The sequence below is a fragment of the Procambarus clarkii genome, chromosome 75, assembly GCF_040958095.1.
Source record: "Procambarus clarkii isolate CNS0578487 chromosome 75, FALCON_Pclarkii_2.0, whole genome shotgun sequence".
NCBI classification, from domain to species: Eukaryota; Metazoa; Arthropoda; class Malacostraca; order Decapoda; family Cambaridae; genus Procambarus; species Procambarus clarkii.
The window spans coordinates 15077964-15098894 of record NC_091224.1 but is presented as its reverse complement, the minus strand read 5'-3'; the positions used below and the strand labels follow the sequence as shown (position 1 = coordinate 15098894).

At 50.9% G+C, this 20931-nt stretch overlaps 1 protein-coding gene across 1 annotated transcript in view; it reads left to right on the top strand.

Moving 5' to 3' along the window:
- The window catches only part of LOC123771642 (mucolipin-3-like), a 240139-nt gene that overhangs the window by 21341 nt on the left and 197867 nt on the right, over window positions 1-20931 (top strand). Inside the window, exon 2 of the mRNA XM_069313231.1 lies at window positions 6135-6330. Coding sequence (XP_069169332.1) covers window positions 6135-6330 — 196 coding nt within the window. The remainder of the gene's footprint in view (window positions 1-6134; window positions 6331-20931) is intronic.

Here is a 20931-nt window from a genome sequence, read left to right as displayed (position 1 = left end):
GTTGCAGTCTATATTAGAGTATAGACTGGTTGTGTTGGGTACTCTTCACTGTATATTACATATTCGTGAACGAGTAAGAAACTCTGTGTTTCTCATTTTTATTTAGCCCCTAACCACGCAAATCATATATATATATGCTTTCAGTGACAAAACCGAAACCGCGCATGTCATATATATATGATTTCGTGTTTAGCGCTAAAATTTAAACGCCCCGCCTGGGATAGGGGCAGCTATAGTGCAGCCACGATCGATAGTTGCCAGATGTCACCTAGAAAAAAACAAGGCCAACATTCTTGGGTGTGAGAGCGTCAGTATTGAGCGAGCAACCAAGGCTGACGCATGCAGCACGAGCTCACAGTACCGCTGTTCAGCTTGTAACCACTGCATCGCCTACAAATGCCATCAAATATATGTTTATGCTATTATTTAGCAATGATAGTATTACAGAAGACCCCTGACTGTGATAAAACTGACCAGGATTCTGATAATAGCAGGATTGTGGTGATATTTAGCGCTGTGCTCCATGGAGGGAGAAGTAATGCTGTGGGAGGAAGGGTGGTGGCGTCGTCTTCTGACTGTGTGTGGCCACCTTTTATTAACTGCACTCACCATACCAGCTTAGTGTTTCGCTATGGTGAACACAAATGTAGATACTTATATATAACGTGTGTATAGAGTGTAATAACAGCAATAGGAGTAGGTTGGGAACCGCCATTTTGGTGAGGAAGTGGCTGCCTGTACTATTAGAGTACAGGCAGCATCAGCGTTGCATGTTAGATTTAGGTTATTGCAACGCGCTAGGTCGGTTTCCCACCTGGATGCCCCGAGGCTGCCCCGTTTTGGCTTTAGGGACCCTGACCTGGGGGCGTTGGTTGCTATGGCTTTGACTCCTACGCCCTCTGGTCCTTCCCCTGTGGTTCTTCCTGCACCTTCCCCCCTGTGTCTGGCTCCGAAACGTATGCGGTTTTCGGCTTTGGCACAGGATTTAGTTGGTGGGGAGACTCGGGCTGCTTCGGGGGCTGCCCCATCCGGGTCGGGGACGGAGGCATTTGAGCCGGTTCCTCCTGCCGAGGCTTCTGGGTCCCACCAGCAGGCCCCCTTGTCTGCCTTTCCCTTGGACTCTACCTTTTCTTCAGGGGTAGAGGGTTTGGAGGACGGCTCTGCCCCGGGTCCCGACGTAGGGGATCCTGGGGCTGGGGAGGAGTCGGCCTGGGGGCCTTGGGCCCCCTGTGACCCCTCTTGGGTGCTTTTGCCTTCCCCACGGGGTTTATTGTTGCAGGGGGAGGGGTTTTCTTACCCTCCCTCCCTGTATGAGTATGATTTGGGTTCGGCTCCTCCCCGGGTTCGGTTCCGGGCGCCTTTGGGTACCTCGGCTCCATCTTTACAGGGGTTTGCTACTTCCCGTCTCTCCGCGAAGGTGGCACGGGAAGCTCTTGCTGCATACCTCTTGCAAGACCCGGGTTATGCCTCCCCTATGGATCCGTCCTCGTTTGAGTTCGGTTCTTCTTCCCGTTCTTGGGTGCGTTTGGAGGTTCCGGGGTCTTCCTGGCTGGCAGACTGCCCTTTCTTCTCTTTGGAATCCGCTTGGGCCCTGGCTCTTAGGTTTTCGTCTCCTTTTTGTCCGTTGCTGTTTGCAGAGTTTGCAGTGTCCCAGTTTCTGCATGCGGCTTCGGCTAGTTGTCGTCCTATGGCGGACTTGTTGATTCTCCGGAGCAGTCGTTCTCGGCAGTTTCGGAGGGGTCGTGCCAGGGTTTCGGGTTCCGCTGGTCGAGGTGGGCCATTGGTGCCAATTTCTGAGCCGTTGTTCCCTTCGGGGCCAGCGTCGTCTGGGCGGCGCAGTGTTCGCCCTGTTCGACGGTTGGGTTCTCGTCAGGGGCGTCGGCTCTTTCGCGGTTTGCCCCGTTGACGGGGCGATGGGGGGGAGGCTCGCTCTGTTTGCCCACGCTTGGTCCCACGATTTGTGGGCCTTTTCGGTCGTGTCATCCGGCCTGCGGTGGCGTTGGGCGACTCGTCCTCCTTTGGGGGGTTCGGGGCTAACAGGGCAGGTCTCTTCTCCTGCGCTTCGTCAAGTCATCTTGGAGTGGGTGCACTTGGGTGTGGTCGAACCGACTACGTCCCTCAGGTGGGTTTCCCGCCTGTTTCCAGTGCCGAAACGGGACTGTGCGGATCTGAGGTTCATTCTGGACTTGTCTTGTCTGAACCCCTGGATTCCTTGCCCCTCCTTTCGGATGACTACTCTGTCTCAGGTCCGGCTTCTGTTGGAGCCGGGTGCCTGGATGGTGTCCCTGGACCTCAAGGACGCGTATTGGCACGTTCCTATTCATCCGGGGTTCAGGGACTGGTTAGGCTTCGTGGTAGGGCGTCACGCTTACCGTTTTCGATGCCTACCTTTTGGCCTGAATCTGGCACCTCGCGTTTTCACGCGTCTGACCCGAGTTGTGGTGACCCGTCTGCGTCTTCTAGGGATTCGGGTTTTGGCCTACCTCGACGACTGGCTGGTGTGGGCTCCCAGTCGGTCAGCTTGTCTGCTCGCCAGGGATTTGGTTCTTTCCCAGCTCGCCAGGTTCGGGTTCCTGGTGAACTGGAGGAAGTCCCATCTGGTTCCGTCCCAGGTTCGGACCTGGCTGGGTCTTGTTTGGGATTCTCGGACCGCTTCCTTGTCTCTCCCTCCGGTGGCGTTGCGGCGGCTGCGGGACCGCCGTTTGCTGTTTCTGAAGGGGTCCCGGGTCACTCGGCGGTTGCTCGAGCGGTTGTGCGGGAGTCTGAACTTCGCCATGCTAGTCTACCCGCCGGGTCGGGTTTGGCTTCGGCGTCTGTTTTGGTTCCTTCGGGGACGTCCTTTCCGCCTCTCTCGCGATCGTTGGGTTCGCCCTCCGGGGGTCTTATGTCGGTTGCTGCGTCACCGTCTTCCTCTTCGGATTTTTCGGGGTTCGGTGCCTTGGCGCCTTCCCGAGCCCTCGCTCGATGTGTTCATGGACGCGTCGTCTCTCGGCTGGGGCTTTGTGACCAGTGCTCACCAGGCAGGCCAGGGACGGTGGGGTCCGTCCTTCCATCGGGCTCACAGCACGGTTCGGGAGTTCGCGGCTGTCTGGTTCGCGCTTCGGAGGATTCGGGTCGCTCGGGGATCGACCATTCGCCTCCATTCGGACTGTTCTCCGGTGGTTCATTGCCTGAACCGCGGGGGTTCTCTTCGGTCCTTGGCTCTTTGGGGTTGGTCCCTTCAAGTGGTTCGTCTGCTGGATTCTCGGGGTTTGGCTCTCCGTGCGGTTCACGTCCGGGGAGTGTCAAACGTTCTGGCGGACGGTCTGTCTCGCTTCCTTACCCTGTCCACGGAATGGACGATCGACGACGACTCGTTTCGTTGGATCTGCCAGACGTACGGTCTCCCAGATGTGGACCTTTTCGCGTCGGCGTGGTCCCGGCGTCTCCCTATATATGTGACGCCCTTCCCCGACTGCGAGGCGTTCGCGGTGGATGCCTTTCGGCAGGACTGGTCGAGGTGGGGTTACCTGTACCTCTTTCCTCCGGTCCAGCTGTTGCTTCGGGTTCTGGTTCGGTTAGAGACATTCCCGGGGAGAGTAGTCCTCGTGGCCCCTTGGTGGCTGGCCCAGCCTTGGTTTCCGGTGCTTTTGGCTCGGTGCCCGAACCCGGGACGTTTCCTGCAGCTCCGCCTCTTTCAGCAGGTTGGCCCGATCCGGTACGGGGCTGGTTCGACCTTCTCCTCTGCTCTTCGCGTCTGGTCTTTTTGACGCGGGTGTATCACCATTTCTATGGTGATCAGGTGGCTTCTTTGATGGTGTCCCACCTGAGAGCTTCGTCTAGGCGACAGTATGAAGTTTCCTGGCGTTCCTTTCACCATTTTCTGGCTCTTCGTAGGTTGTCTTTTCTTTCAGATCGGGTTGTTTTGTCCTTTCTTACTTGGCTTTTTCAGGACCGTCATTTGATGCCTAATACTGTCGCCTCGTATCGTGCGGCGCTGGCGGAGCCGCTCAAGCTCGCTTTCGGGGTGGACGTCACATCCGCCCCGTTTCGTAAGCTTTCCCGTGCTATGTTTCACCTCCGGCCTGCTCATGCGCCGCCTGAGCCGTCCTGGTCCTTGGACAGGGTGCTCTCCTATCTTTCCTCTCCTCGGTTTGTGGTGGCCCCTTCGGTTCCTGATTGTTTTTCCAAGGCTTTGTTTTTGTTGGCATTGGCCTCTGGGGGCCGGGTAGGGGAGCTTCATGCTCTCCTCCGGCGCAGGGGTTTCTGCTCTTTTGGTCCTGGGGGTCGGTTTGTCCGTTTGCAGCCTTCTCCATCCTTTCTGGCGAAGAACGAGACGGCTGCTTTCCGGAGGGGTCCGTGGGTCATTGATGCTTGGTTGGTTCGGCCGGGGGTGCATCATGTGTTGTGTCCTGTTGCTGCACTTCGCCGTTACCTGCGCGCTTCAGCCGGAGTGGCTGGGGATGCGCTTTGGGTTGATCCGGTTTCCCTCGTTCCCTGTTCCAGGGCTCGGGTCTCCCAGGTTGTCCGCAGGGTTATTAAGTCTAGCCGGCCTGCAGTCTATCCTCGCGCCCATGACGTTAGGAAGTTTGCGGCTTTGGCTGCCGTGTTTGGTAATATGTCTTGGGCTCATATTCGGGCGCGTGGATTTTGGAAGTCGAACAGGGTCCTGGCCGCCTGTTATTTGGTGAACGTCCCTGCTCCTCGTCGTTCTTGTGTTGCTTTGGGTCGCAGGTTGCAGCCAGTTGTCTCGACTTCGAGTTGAGGAGTTTGTGGCCGCTGCCTCCCGGGTAAGTCCCATTTTTCCTTCTCTTTGGGTATGTAGCTCCAGGGAGCCGTAGGGGCTCCCCACAGAAAACCAGCGTTGAATGTAATGAAACGCCATTTTCTGGGTGAGCCCCGGAGGCTCCCTGGATACCCTCCCTCCCATCCGGTCGGCGGGATTTTTCGCGTTGGTTGAAGCCTAGTTTCCGAACTGACGGCAGCCGGCGTGGTGAGGGGGAGGGTAGGGCTGCGCGGACGACCGGCGCGGCAGTAAATTGATTGTTTGATTGTTTTCCTTGGGATTGTAGGGAGTTTTCTACCTCTCTGTTCGGTTTTTGTTGTAGTTTTTTACCATGTGGGGTTTGTTTTGTTACGCCTACCTTTCTGGGTGCCTAACCCCGGTCGATGGCAGATAAGGAAAACCCCCAACCATATGGGGTTTTCCAGGGCCATTGCTCCCTGAAACCTCTCTGAAGGGGCCAGGTTCTGGCGCTGGTCCCTGGTAGGTCTGAACTCCATAGCTAATGTCCCGGTCTAACATAACATACATTAGCCCGATAAGCTCCAGGGAGCCTCCGGGGCTCACCCAGAAAATGGCGTTTCATTACATTCAACGCTGGTTTTTTGCCAGACTTCCCTACCCTATTGCGACTAAAATATGCCACCTACGATTTTTTTTTTATTTTTTCCGTGATCAGGGAACAAAAATGAACACTTTTATAAGATGAAAGAATTTTTTGGAATTTTTTTTTTGTTGCACCTGTGGGTGTTAAAGCCATTTGGACCCCTAGCGGTTTGAGGGTTAAGTCACAGTAGGGGAAAATATGAATGAGATTCTTTGTGCATTTCTTGTATCCTGAATATAAGTGATCCATCAGTCTGCCCAAGGTTCATCATTCATTTTGTGTGTTTTTGTATGTATTACATCTTTGTGAGTTAATCTGGATTATAATTCTCAGCAAATATGATACAGTACTTATTTATAGTATTAATGTGGAATTACCTGTATTGCACAACAAAAATCACAATAACATGATAAATCTATGAATAAATAATGTGTGCCAGAGGTGATCGGAGGCATTGGTTGGATTCCATCATACTATATATATTTTGGATTTATTTTCAATATTCTCGGATTCATTAATTTTTCAGACATTGGCACATGGTAAGCAATATTGACAGTTGTATTTATTTAATCAGCCAGCCAGCTAGTCACTGTTCTCAGCTCTATTGGTATTCAGTCAGGATGTTGTGAATGTGACTTGAGTGGAAATGTGTGCTGATTGCAGAATGACATTTATGGAAGTTGTTTTCAACAAGGATTGATCATTTTGTGTCCATGTTTTCTAATAATTGTTTAATTTATTGTAATACTGTACTTTGATTTCTAGAGCTGGAGAAGATGACACAGGCATTAGGCCAAGCTGTACCTGAAATCAAAGTGTCAACAGCTCAGCGCAATGGCTGCTCACTCTATGGGTCAATTACATCCAGCGTAAACAGCGTTGGATCCACCACCAGCACAGGCTCTACAACAGGACTCTTCAACACTGATATAGCTACTGACAGGATGAGATGCAGACTCAAGTAAGGACAATTCTATGTTTCACTGCACTGTACTATAGCATGTAATTTAATTATTTCTTATTAATTATTATAATTAATTAGTTTTGCATATAAAATAACTAGATTTGCATAGGCAGTACATAGAGTAAAAAGTTCTCCATAGGATACTGCTGCCTGGTATAGAGTACCCAACACTAATAATGTATTTACCTAGTTGTACTCGCCTAGTTGTGTTTGTGAGGGTTGAGCTCTGGCTCTTTCGACCCCGTCTCTTAACTGTCAATCAACTGATTTCTGGAGGTGGGGGGGGTGGAGATGGAGTCCCTTTGGCTCCCCAGAGCTATCCGGGCTGACATGAATGTATTAGACTCTGGCTTCAGTCAAAGCGAATGGAGTTCAAGGCCTACTGGGGACCATGAGCAAGAACCTGGCCCCCCCCCTTCAGAGAGGCACAAGGAGCAATGGCTTTTAGAAATCCCCATGTGGTTGTAAGCATTCTATATCTGTCATTGACTGGGTCAGACACCCAGAAATGTAGGCACCCCAAAACAAACCTTATCTGGTTAAAATATTGCTACTGAAAGCTGAACTGTTGGACAGACCTCCCCCAAACAAAAAACGAGCATGACGTCACAACCATCAAGGGGGAGCCCCAGATCCCTGTGCTGGCTATCAAACTCCTAGTTCTGTGGCTGATGTGACCTCTGGCGGTCATGCGACTCTGACTCCAGACTATTCAGTGCTGTGCTTTGTGGTGTGTTTCTGTACTATGGTGGTGTGCGAGCCAGGAGTAATTTCACCAGTACTCGGGCTACATGCGCCTAGGGTTACCTTCCCTAGGTGCCCTGTAAGTACTGCCCTTGTGGCTTGGGGTTATCTTCCACAAGTTGCTTGGGGACTACCTCTGCTGAGGTCTTTTACTGCTCGGTAATTGCCTGCCCTTGGAGTCAGCTTGGGTGTTTTCTGGAGGGGTAACCCCTTCGGCTCACCGGAGCTATCCAGGCAGATATGTATATCATTAGACTTTGGCATCAGTCAGTGTGAATGGAGTTCCAGGCCTACCAGAGATCACGAGCCAGAACCTGGCCCCCTCAGAAGAGGCACGAGGAACAATGGCCTATAGAAACCCCCGTGTGGTTGGAAGCATTCTATTCTGCCATCGACCGGGCCAGGCACCCAGAGAGGGTAAGTGCCTCAAAACAAACCCCTATTCTGGTTAAAACGACTAAAATAGACAAACGAGTGGACAGAACTCTCCAAATTAAAAAGAGCACGACGTCACATGAGCTGTGCTTCATGTGTGCACAGCTCCCTCCTCCCCGGGAGGGGGAAGTGGGAGCCAAAGACCCACCGCGCCGGTGATCCACCCTTCAGTTCTCGGCCAATGTGATTGTGGCACAGTTGTTTGGCTCCAGCTCCTGATTCTCTGTGTTGTGCTGTGCCCTGTGTCTAGAGCGAGATTCCAGTACGGTGGCGTGTGATCTGGGAGTAATATTCACAGGTTCTCGGGCTGCATGTGCTTAGGGTTCCCTTCCCTGAGTGCCCTGTAAGTATTGCCCTTGGGGCTTGGGATTATCTTCCACAAGTCACGTTGGGGTGACTCGCTGCTCGGTGATTGACTGCCCCGAGTGTGTTGAGGGGTTTCCTCCCTTGTTTACCTTGGGGTAAGTGGTAGTTTTTGCACTGGTAGGGACACGGGGTACTGCCCAGCTAGTTTTCACCTATTACACTGGCTGGCTCTGTTCCTTCTGGGTATGTTGTCCTCTTGTGGGGTTCTTCTTTTCATTTTTATTTCTGCCTGGTGGGGGGGGGGGGGGGTGTGAGTGGACACGTCCTGGAGGTTCAATTTTAGAAGTTTGGTAGACTTGAGCGGCGGGTAGCAGTACCCTGCCTGGGCTTACCCTTAGTGATACCAGTCTAAGGGCCCTGGGAAACCCTGTGGGGCGTGTTTGCCCCAATGACGGAGCGATGGGAGAGAGGCTTGCTCTGTTTCCTTGTGCCTGGTCTCACGATTTTTTTTTTTTTATCATTTCCCACGGCCTGCAGTGGTGTTGGGTGGCCCCTTCTCCTTCGAGGCTGATGGGGCAGGCCTCTTCTCCTGCACTCTATCGGGGTCGTCTCGGAGTGCGTGAGCTTGGGCGTGGTTGAAATGACTATGTCTCTCAGGTGGGTTTCCCACCTGTTTCCAGTTCCAAAATGGGACTGTGCAGACCTGCGGTTCATTCAGGACTTGTCCCGTCTGAACCCTTGGGTTTTTTGCCCCTCCTTTTGGATGACCACTCTGTCCCAGGTCCGGTGTCAGTTGGAGCTGGGCGCTTAGATGATTCCCAGTCCCTCGCGTGTTCACATGCCTCACCTGGGCCATGGTGGCCCGTCTGTGTCTTTTAGGTGTTCGGGTGTTGGCCTACCTTGACGATTGGCTGGATTGGTCCACATGTCTGCTTGCCAGGGATTTGGTTCTTTCCCAGCTAGTCAAGTTCGGGTTTCTGATGAACTGGCGGAAGTCCCATCTATTCCCCTCCCAGGTTCGGACTTGGCTGTGTCTTGTGAGGGACTCTCGGACTGCTTCCTTGTCTCTCCCTCCAGAGTCTTTCCTTCGGCTGTGGTCCCGCATGTGCTTGTTTGTGGGGGCTGCCGGGTTACGCAGCAGTGGCTCGAGGGTACATGCACGAGCCTGAACTTTGCGATGGTCTACTGACCGGGTCGGGTTTGGCTTTGTCGGCTGTTCTGGTTCCTTTGGGGACATCCCTTACACCTCTCTGGCGATTGCTGGGTTCGACCCCCGGGGCCTTGTGTTGGCGGTTGTGTCGCTGGCTTCCTCTTGGGATTTTTAGGGGTTCAGTGCCTCTACCCTTACTTGAACCCTTGCTCGATGTGTTCATGGATGCGTCATCTCTTGGTTGTGTTTTTTTGACCAGTGCTCACTAGGCTGGCCAGGGGAGGTGGGGTCCGTCTTTCCATTGGGCCCACAGCATAGTGCGGGAGTTTGCAGCCGTGTAGATTTTGTTCAGTTTCTTTGCTTCCATACATGCCCTATTATACCATGGATTCTTCTTATGCTTCTTGGATTTTTCCTTTTGGGCTGGGATGTATCTGCTTACTGCCTCCTGACACTGTTGGGTGACATAGTCCATCATATCTTGTACAGACTTAGCTCTGAGGTCTGTGTCCCAAGGTATTTCCCTTAGGAAGCTTCTCATCTCCTCATAATTTCCCTTTCGGTATGCCAGCCTTTTGTTTCCTAGTTCTTTTTTGGGGGAGATAATTCCTAGCTCTACCAGGTACTCAAAGTTCAATATACTGTGATCACTCATTCCCAAGGGTGCTTCCATCTTGACTTCCCTTATATCCTACTCATTTAGGGTAAATATCAGATCAAGCATTGCTGGTTCATCTTCTCCTCTCATTCTTGTTGGTTCCTTGATGTGCTGGCTTAGAAAGTTTCTTGTTGCCACGTCCAGCAGCTTAGCTCGCCATGTTTCTGGTCCTCCATGTGGGTCTCTGTTCTCCCAATCTATCTTCCCATGGTTGAAGTCTCTCATGATTAGGAGTCCAGATCCATTCCTGCTAGCAACAGAAGCTGCTGCTCTCTATTATGTAAATGGTGGCCATGTTGTTTCTATCATATTCCTGTCTGGGTCTTCTGTCATTTGATGGTGAATCCACCATATGACTACGACTATAATTTTTTGCCCTCCAGTTGTTATTGTATCTATTATGTAGTCACTGAAACCTTCTCATCCCTGAACAACCAACTCCTCAAAATCCCAGCCTTTTCTTACCAGCAGGGCTACACCACCACCACCTCTTCCTTCTTTCTCTTTCCTCATAACATAATAGTCCTGTGGGAACACTGCATTTGTTATGGTTTTCGTTAGCTTTGTTTCTGTGAGAGCTATTATGTCTGGGTTTTCCTCTAGTACCCATTCTCCATGTTAATTTGCTTTATTTGTAATTCCATCTATGTTAGTGTACATTGCCTCGAGGCTCACTTTCTTCTGTCCCTTCTCAAATCTCCTCCTTGGTGAGTGTTCTGCTGGTGGAGGAAGCTGTGCCATGGGTGTGAGGATTTGAGAGGTGGATACCAGGGTTGCAGAGGATACTGGGATGAGGGGTGGGGGTCAAGTGAAGGGGGAGGGACAGGGAGGATATGGGGCGAAAGGGGAGGGAGGAGAGGAAGGAAAGGGGGCTTTTCTATGCAGAGGAGGGTGGTGGGGTTGCCCTCCCCGCTGGTGTTACTGAGTAGCTGGTTGTGGGTTCCCCCCTTGCCTCTGGGGGTGATGTGTTGTGAGCTGTGGTTTCCTGGTTTTCCCCTCTCGCCCTGCGCTTCTTCCTTGCTTCTGCCGCCATGGGCCTCTCCTCCCTCGTCATGTCCCTCTGGAGGAATACTTTTCTGGGGGGGAGCCCCTACGGCTCCCCGGAGCTTTCCATGGCTGATATGGATACCCTAACTATTTTGCGTCAGTCGATGTGGGTGGAGTTCTAGGCCTACCGGGGACCACGAGCCAGAACCTGGCCCCCTCAGAGAGGCACGGGGAGCAATGGCCCATAGAAATGCACATGTGATTTGGAGCATTCTATATCTGCCATCGACCGGGACAGGTACCCAGAAAGGTAAGCGCCACAAAACAAACCCCTATTCTGGTTAACAACAAAAATCGACAAACGAGTGGACAGAACTCCCCCAGGAAAACGAACTAACAAGCATGACGTCACACGAGCCGCACCGCATGTCTGCGCAACTCCTCCCCTCCCCGGGAGGGGGAAGGGGGAGCCCCAGACCCCCGCGCTGGGGATCCCCGCCTCAGTTCCTCGGCTGATGGGATAGTGCATGGTCGTGTGGCTCCAGCTCCGGTCTTGTCTCAGTGCTGTGACTTGTTTGCAGTGCTGCTCTTACGGTGGTCGTGTGAGCTGGGAGTAGTATTCTCAGGTACTCGGGCTGCATGTGCTTAGGGTCACCTTCCCTGAGTGCCCTGTCAGTACTGCCCTTGGGGCTTGGGGTTGCCTTCCACAAGTCACCTTGGGTCTACCTCTGTTGGCTTTTCGCTGCTTGGCGTTTGGCCGCCCCGAGTGTTTGGGGGGTTTTCCTCCCTTGTTTGCCTTGGGGTAAGTGGTAGTTATAGCACTGGTAGGGCGCAGGGTACTGCGTAGCTAGTTTTCACCTATGACAGCGGCCGGCTCTGTTCCCTCTGGGTACGTTGTCCACTTGTGTGGTTTTTCTTTAATATTTGTTTTTGCCTGGTAGGGGGGTCTGCCTTGTGTTTCCCCCCCCGTCTATTAGGTTCGTTTGTGTGGTGGCACCCCCTGCTTCGCCCTCACGGGTGGACACGTCCTGTGGGTTCAGCTTTAGCAGTTTGCTTGGTAGTTTGGGGCACCAGTTAGCAGTGCCCTGCCTGGGATAACCCTTAGCAGACCCAGTCTAGGGGCCCTGGGAAACCCCCTGGGGGCTCTCGGGTCCGATAGTGGAGACCCCTTGCGTCCCCTCTCGCTTTGTGCGAGTTGAGGGTTGCTCTATCCCTTTGTCTCAGGGTGACTCTCCTTGTTTTTGCCTCCGTCATGCTGCCTGTTGGGTCGGTGACACATTCGACCCCGAGTCCTGCGAGCTTTGTTGCTTGTTCGTGACTCCATTCACCCAGTCTGCTGATGAATTCCCGTGGCTGCAGGCAGCTCGCGCGTTGCAAGGTAGGTTGTTGCAACGCGCTCGGGTTTGTCGCTTCCCTGGACTCCCCGATGCTGCCCCGTTTTGTGTAGGGACCCAGACTTGGGGGTTTTGGTCACTTCGGCCTTGGTTCCTTTCACGCCCCCCTTGTTTTTCCCCCTCCTGCTTCCGGCCCCTACGCATCTGCAGGCTTCGGGGTCGGGGCAGGGTTAGAGGTTCTGAGACTTGGGCAGTTTCGGGGGTTGGCCCGTCCGGGGTAGCTGCGGAGGCATTCGAGTCTTCCTCCGGCCGATGCTCCGGGGTCTGACCAGTGGGCCCCTTCTCTTCCTGCTCTCTTGGCTGCCCCGGCTTTTTCTTGTGGGTGGAGGTCGACTCGGGCCCCGGGGCCTGGTGTAGAGGCTCCTGGGGTTGGGGAGGAGCGGCCTTGGGGGCCTTGGGCTCCATTGCGCCCCGCCTGGATTTCCGTCCTTCTGAGCGGGGCTTACTGTTGCGAGGAGTGGGGTTTTCTTTCCCCCCTCTGCGTACAATTTGGGCTTGGGTTCTGCTCTTCCCCGGGTTCGGTTCCGTGTCCCTGTGGTTCTTCGGTTCCGTCTTCCGGAGGTTTTCGGCTACCCGCATCTCTTCGCCTGCGGTGCGGTTGGCCTTTGCGGCTTACCTCCTGCGTGTCCCGGAGTTTGCCTCCATACTGGTTCCTTCTGTTCTGGACAGGTTGGGCTCCTTGTGGCCGTTTGGGCTCCTTATAGCCATTTGGGCTCCTTGTAGCCGTTTGGGCTCCTTTGTAGCCGTTTGGGCTCCTTTGTAACCGTTTGGGCTCTTTTGTAGCCGTTTGGGCTCCTTTGTAGCCGTTTGGGCTCCTTTGTAGCCGGTTGGGCTCCTTGTTGCCGGTTGGGCTCCTTGTCGCCTTGTTGGGCTCCTTGTCGCCTTGTTGGGCTCCTTGTCGCCTTGTTGGGCTCCTTGTCGCCTTGTTGGGCTCCTTGTCGCCTTGTTGGGCTCCTTGTCGCCTTGTTGGGCTCATTGCCGCCTTGTTGGGCTCCTTGTCGCCTTGTTGGGCTCCTTGTCGCCTTGTTGGGCTCCTTGTCGCCTTGTTGGGCTCCTTGTCGCCTTGTTGGGCTCCTTGTCGCCTTGTTGGGCTCCTTGTCGCCTTGTTGGGCTCCTTGTCGCCTTGTTGGGCTCCTTGTCGCCTTGTTGGGCTCCTTGTCGCCTTGTTGGGCTCCTTGACGCCTTGTTGGGCTCCTTGTCGCCTTGTTGGGCTCCTTGTCGCCTTGTTGGGCTCCTTGTCGCCTTGTTGGGCTCCTTGTCGCCTTGTTGGGCTCCTTGTCGCCTTGTTGGGCTCCTTGTTGGGCTCCTTGTCGCCTTGTTGGGCTCCTTGTTGGGCTCCTTGTCGCCTTGTTGGGCTCCTTGTCGCCTTGTTGGGCTCCTTGTCGCCTTGTTGGGCTCCTTGTCGCCTTGTTGGGCTCCTTGTCGCCTTGTTGGGCTCCTTGTCGCCTTGTTGGGCTCCTTGTCGCCTTGTTGGGCTCCTTGTCGCCTTGTTGGGCTCCTTGTCGCCTTGTTGGGCTCCTTGTCGCCTTGTTGGGCTCCTTGTCGCCTTGTTGGGCTCCTTGTCGCCTTGTTGGGCTCCTTGTCGCCTTGTTGGGCTCCTTGTCGCCTTGTTGGGCTCCTTGTCGCCTTGTTGGGCTCCTTGTCGCCTTGTTGGGCTCCTTGTCGCCTTGTTGGGCTCCTTGTCGCCTTGTTGGGCTCCTTGTCGCCTTGTTGGGCTCCTTGTCGCCTTGTTGGGCTCCTTGTCGCCTTGTTGGGCTCCTTGTCGCCTTGTTGGGCTCCTTGTCGCCTTGTTGGGCTCCTTGTCGCCTTCTTGGCCTCCTTGTCGCCTTGTTGGGCTCCTTGTCGCCTTGTTGGGCTCCTTGTCGCCTTCTTGGCCTCCTTGTCGCCTTCTTGGCCTCCTTCTCACCTTGTTGGGCTCCTTGTCGCCTTGTTGGGCTACTTTTCTTTCGTGTCTTGCGCATGCGCCGTGGGAGTTTGTTTTGTTTCCGGGCAGTGTGCACACATGTTGTTCTGCATCCATTTTCTCTCGGGGGGCTTCGCCTCTCGCTCTTTTCTTTTCCAATCCGCGCCCCGTTGCTTTGGGGGTGTTCTGGAATGCCGCTGTGGAAAAGTCACGATGTTTTTCCCTGCATTCTAGGGTGGGGAGCCTCCTTCGCTGCTCCCCTCCTCTCCAGCATGGGCGCCCTGGCCGCCTCCGGCAGCTACGGACTCAGGCTTGCGTCATGGCCCTTCAGCGCCTATGTTCTGCAGGTGAGTTGGTGCGGTTTGGCGTCTCCTTTGTCCTGACGCTGTTTTTGTTTTTGGAAGTAGGAATGGGTGTACATACATACTTGCGAACGTGGACCATACCACCCGAGGTGCCTACTGCAGGGCTATTAGCCCATACAGGGCAGCTCTTGTTCTCTCCACCTGATTCCTTCCTCGGTTCACGGGTGTCTGCGGGTGATACCTGGTTGATACCTGGTTGATGGGGTTCTGGGAGTTCTTCTACTCCCCAAGCCCGGCCCGAGGCCAGGCTCGACTTGTGAGAGTTTGGTCCACCAGGCTGTTGCTTGGAACGGCCCGCAGGGCCACGTACCCACCACAGCCCGGCTGATCCGGAACTTCTCTTAGAAAATCGTCCAGTTTTCTCTTGAAGATGTCCACGGTTGTTCCGGCAATATTTCTTATGCTCGCTGGGAGGACGTTGAACAACCGCGGACCCCTGATGTTTATACAGTGCTCTCTGATTGTGCCTATGGCACCTCTGCTCTTCACAGGTTCAATCTTGCATTTTCTTCCATATCGTTCACTCCAGTACGTTGTTATTTTACTGTGTAGATTTGGGACCTGACCCTCCAGTATTTTCCATGTGTATATTATTTGGTATCTCTCTCGTCTCCTTTCTAGAGAGTACATTTGGAGAGCTTTGAGACGATCCCAATAATTTAGGTGTTTTATCGCGTCTATGCGTGCCGTATATGTTCTCTGTATTCCCTCTATTTCAGCAATCTCTCCTGCTCTGAAGGGGGAAGTGAGTACTGAGCAGTACTCTAGACGGGACAACACAAGTGACTTGAAGAGTACAACCATTGTGATGGGATCCCTGGATTTGAAAGTTCTCGTAATCCATCCGATCATTTTTCTGGCTGACGCGATATTTGCTTGGTTATACTCCCTAAACGTTAGATCGTCGGACATCATTATTCCTAAATCCTTTACATGCTGTTTTTCTACTATGGGAAGATTCGATTGTGTTTTGTACCCTGTATTATGTTTCAGATCCTCATTTTTGCCGTACCTGAGTACCTGAAATTTATCACTGTTAAACATCATGTTATTTTCTGCTGCCCAATCAAAAAATTTGTTGACATCTGCTTGTAGTTTTTCAATGTCTTCAGCAGAGGTAATTTTCATGCTGATTTTTGTGTCATCTGCAAAGGACGACACGAAGCTGTGACGTGTATTTTTGTCTATATCAGATATGAGAATAAGGAACAGTAGCGGTGCAAGGACTGTACCTTGAGGTACAGAGCTTTTAACATCGCTTGGACTCGATTTTATCTGATTGACTGTTACTCTTTGTGTTCTGTTCGACAGGAAAATGAGTATCCAGCGTCCTACTTTTCCAGTTATTCCCATTGACCTCATTTTGTGAGCTATCACCCCATGGTCACATTTGTCGAACGCCTTTGCAAAGTCTGTGTATACAACATCTGCATTTTGCTTTTCTTCTAGGGCTTCTGTGATTTTGTCATAGTGGTTGAGTAACTGTGACAGACAGGATCTTCCCGCTCTAAATCCATGTTGTCCTGGATTGTGCAATTCATTGTTTTCCATAAAACTAGAAATTTGATTCCTAATCACTCTTTCAAACACTTTTATTATGTGTGATGTTAGTGCAACTGGCCTATAATTTTTTGCCAAGGCTTTACTCCCCCCTTGTGCAACGGAGCTATATCTGCAGATTTAAGTGCTGCTGGTATCTCCCCTGTATCCAGGCTCTTTCTCCATATTACGCTGAGTGCTCTCGCTACTGGTACTTTACATTTCTTTATGAATATTGCATTCCATGAGTCAGGCCCAGGAGCTGAGTGCATAGGCATATTATCAATTTCTCTTTCAAAGTCTTCCGAGTTTGTGGTAATATCCGTTATATTATCTGCAGCTTGAATGTCATTCATAAAGAAGCTGTCTGGGTCATCAACTTTCATGTTGTTTATTGGTGTGCTAAACATAGCCTCATACTGGCTTCTTAGAATTTCACTAATCTCTTTGTTGTCCTCTGTGTACGTACCTTCATTTGTAATTAACGGTCCAATACTGGTCGAGGTTTTGGATTTTGATTTTGCGTATGTGAAAAAATATTTCGGATTTTTCCTTATCTCTTGTATAGCTTTCTGTTCCAATTCCATTTCCTCAGACTCATATGATCGCTTCAACGTTTGTTCTATTTCCTCAGTCTCCCTGCTTAGGCTTGTTTTCCTTGCTTGTGATAGTTGTGTCTGCCGAAGCATTTCCGTTATTTTTTTCCTTCTCCTGTACAGTCGTCTCCGTTCTCTTTCTAGAGTGGTCCTCTTTCTGCCCCTCCTCACAGGTACGTGCTTCAAGCAGACCTTGTAAGCTTCAGCTGTCAGTTGAACTATTCCCTGTGTGGGAGTTTTGTCGCTTAAGACCGTCTCCCATTGAATGGTTGCAAGGTCTACATTTATTTTTTCCCAGTCAATCCTCTTATTTTTGAAATTGAATTGATTGAATATTCCTTCTCGCTTGTTGGGTCTCTTAGACCTACTACCGTTATTTATGCTAGTTCGCACTTCAATGAGCTTATGGTCTGAGTATGAAGTATCTGAGATTTATCCCTGATTAGTTCATCATTGTTTGTGAATAACAAGTCTAGTGTGTTTTCGTTCCTAGTTGGTTCTGTAATCTGTTGATTGAGCGAGAATTTGTCACAGAATCTCAAAAGTTCTCTGACCTGTGGTTGGTTATTTCCCGGGTCATTCCCTGCTATGAATTGAAATCTCCAAGAAAGATAATATCTGGAGCTGGGTTTGCTAGGTTGTCAAGTATGTTCTCTATTTTGTGCATCTGCTCTGTGAATTCCTCAATCGTTGTATCTGGCGGTTTATATATTAGAATAATAATTAGGTTTAGTTTCTCTACCTTCATTCCAAGTACCTCTACCACCTCATTAGTTGAGTTTAGTAGTTCTGTGCAGACCTACTCCTCCATTTGACCTAGTTTTTCTATCACATCTATATAGATTATAATTTGGAATCCAGATTTCACCATCCATGTAATCTTTTGTATGAGTTTCCGTGAATGCCCCAAATATTGAGTTTGACTCTAATAGGAGGCCATTTATGAACTTAACTTTATTTCTTGACTTTGGCTTTAAACCTTGAATGTTTGCAAATATGAATGATTGTCCATATTGTGTGTCACTTCTGGAAGGTTTTGGTAGTTCTCCCTCCTCTCTACCCTGACCCAGGGTGTGTTGTTGTGGCAATGGTTTGCCCAGTTTTGGAAGTGATACTGGGGAGTGTGGTAGTCTCTATGTAGTTGGGGGGTGTAGTATGTGTGGGCTTGATGACGAACTGTAGTCCAGTCTTGGGCATTTCCCCTTCTCCATCCGTACTCCTGCCACGTTTCTGCCTGTCTGTTTCTCCCTCTGTTTGTACCTGCCTCTAAAAAATTTTCAGGGCTATTATATTGGACTTCTTCTCTTATATAGCGCTGTGTACCTCTGACGTGGAAATCGGGGCAGTGAAGATCGTAGCATTTCCTCTCATTGACTGAGAGTGTGCATAGCTTAGGGTGAAAATATCTACACTGTATCAAAACGACATCTGCCTTTCCCTAACCAGTTTCGGCATTTCCGTGGGTGCATGAATGAGCATTCCGTGCCTCTGGGCCCATATCTACACTGTCCTTTTGCATAATACCAGCAAATATTTTCATTTGTGATTGTATTATTCTTGTTTGTACCCGTGCACGACTTGGCTACCTCTGTGTTTTTTGTTCCAACTTTCTCGTTTCTGCATTCATTCTCGGTATTGCTCTTATCTTTCTCCTTGTTGCTTTCGTCTTTCGCATTTGTGTTCTCATTCGTCTCATTTTTTCTCTCCTTATTCATATCACCAGTGTGCTCTACAATATTGCCTTCATTTTTGTGTACCTCGACACTATACCCTTCTACATTGCTACTTTGACTCTCTAAATTCTCAGTCCCTGGGTTGTGTTCAGAGTTTGTTTCTGTCTTTATATACTCTGCATATATTTCTGGTAGCTTTTGTGTGAATTGTAGCCTGTGTACTTCAGGAATGTTATTCATTAGTTTGGTGATGTTTTCCCACATCTGTCTGTCTCTTTGACAGATCCAGTAGTTACCTTCCCGGTTTGCATATTGTGTAGGTAATCCTGTACAACTTAGGTGAAATCTTATGTTGCAAATGTTACATACAATGCCTACAACACTCTTCCGAAGTGACTTAAGGCAGCCTCCACACACCTCCATGTTGGGTTTGTGATGTTATAATAATATATGCATATATTTAAGTATTATATGTATGTATATATAATATGTATATAGTATATTTATAATATTACATATGTTTATTTGTTCAAGTTTATGAGGGGGTACTTATCGCCTTGTGGAGAAAATATGGTCGTCTTGGGACCGTCCAGTTGACCGTTGTTTGTCCCAGGTCGGGGGCAGGATGGGCAACCAGGATGTCACTGGTTGCCAGTTACTTGATTTATACACTGATTATGTGCCTGTAATATCCTAAGGGAATTTCTGCTTTCTTCCGGCTTGTAATGTTATTCACTTACTCTATTACTAGTTCCCAGAGCCACTTTCCCATATTACAGTATATATTGCCAGTATATTATCACTGAGGGAGTATACTGTTACTGAGGGACGTCCCGTACACTGTGTAGGCCTCGTGGCTGTGGTGTAAACAGCCTAGTGTGATGCCTCCTCCACAACTTTACATTTATACTTTTTCTTTGTACAATTCTCTAACACTATCCACTAATTTATATGTTGTGTTACACGTTCCACTTCACTGTTCAACGTATCACTGCTCTTGGCCTCTTGGCCCTTCTGAGACGGCTCCTGCCTGTACTCCTCCTGCCCCTCTCCTATGCTTGTTTAACCTTGCTTGAGTTCGAGGCCCCGCCTCCACCTTGTTCCACGGTGCAACGGTGGGGGTGCCTGTTCGGTGGTATGTTTTCCTGTATCGAGGGTGTTTTGTGCTCGCCTCCTTGTGCTTGCAGGATTGGGTTCTGGCTCTTTGGTTCCGCCTCTTCCCTGTCGTTCGCCTGTCGAGCGGATTCTGTGCATCATGGGCGCTCTCGTCTCTGCTCTTGGGGCTGTGTATGGGGACAGCCCAAGTTGGGCTGCCTAATATGTTCCGAATTATCTTTATCTTCTCTGTCGCTTCCTCGGGGAGTGTGGTGACGTTTTGCTGCGGTTTTGGTACTGCAGCTGCGTGTCGGGGTTGGTTGTGGCCATATTGTTCGGCCCTTCCGGGCTCCCTCTGAGGCCCTCCTTCCTTGCCGGTCTTGCACTGGAAAGAGCAGCACTGCATACAAGTCACAGCACTGAGACAAGACCGGAGCTGGAGCCACACGACCATGCACTATCCCATCAGCCAAGGAATTGAGGCGGGGATCGCCAGTGCGGGGGTCTGGGGCTCCCCCTTCCCCCTCCCGGGGAGGGGAGGATTTGCGCAGACATGCGGTGCGGCTCGTGTGACGTCATGCTTGTTAGTTCGTTTTCCTGGGGGAGTTTTGTCCACTCGTTTGTCGATTTTTGTTGTTAACCAGAATAGGTGTTTGTTTTGTGGCGCTTACCTTTCTGGGTGCCTGTCCCGGTCGATGGCAGATATAGAATGCTCCAAATCACATGTGCAATTCTATGGGCCATTGCTCCCCGTGCCTCTCTGAGGGGGTCAGGTTCTGGCTCGTGGTCCCCGGTAGGCCGAAGACTCCACCCACATCGACTGATGCAAAATAGTTAGGGTATCCATATCAGCCATGGATAGCTCCAGGGAGCCTCCGGGACTCACCCAGAAAATGGCGTTTCATTACATTCAACGCTGGTTTTTAAATTCTCCCACATGTTGCAGGTGGCTTTTCTTTGTTAGAATCATCTTCTTTGTGTTCTCCTTTGCAAATACTATCTTTAACACACGGTCTCGGTCTTTTTTGTACCAGCCTAACCTGAAAACCTTCTCAATGCTATGCTCGGCCGCTTCCAAGTCTAGTGCCTTCAGTATTTAATTCACTGCCACTTTGTCCTTATCATTCCACTCTTTCCTATTAGAGCCTTCCTGCTCTTTAATACCCACAGCTACCACTGATCGTTTCCTTTCCAGCAGCTGGCTAGTGGAGCGTGCCGCTTCCTGTGAGGTGGCTGCTTTCTTGGCTACCTCCATCACTGCAGACATTACTTCAGAGTTGTTGTTTTTTTAGCATTTCTGCAAATGTTGCTTTTATTGTGGCATTCTCTTCCAAAATGCTATTACCACCTTCTCCCTGGGTGGTTATCTGAGTCTCAGCATCGATACTGTTCTCTTTGAGGGCTCTAATCTCCTCCTTTGCTGCTGTCAGCTCTCTTTTTAGGTTGCTTATTTCATTCTTCATTTCCTGCATCTCACTCTTGATGTCCTCCAGAAACTGGGCGAACATTTCCTTCATTTTGTCACCTGGACTTTTCCCTGTTCCCCTGTTGCCTCTGATTGTCATGCTTGACCCTGTTCCTAGTTGTGCCATGATAGGATTTGTCAGAAGGGTAGAGTGGGGTGGGAGAGAGAGAGAGAGAGAGAGAGAGAGAGAGAGAGAGAGAGAGAGAGAGAGAGAGAGAGAGAGAGAGAGAGAGAGAGGGGGGGGAGAGAGAGGGGGGGAGAGAGAGAGGGGGAAAGAGAGAGAGAGAC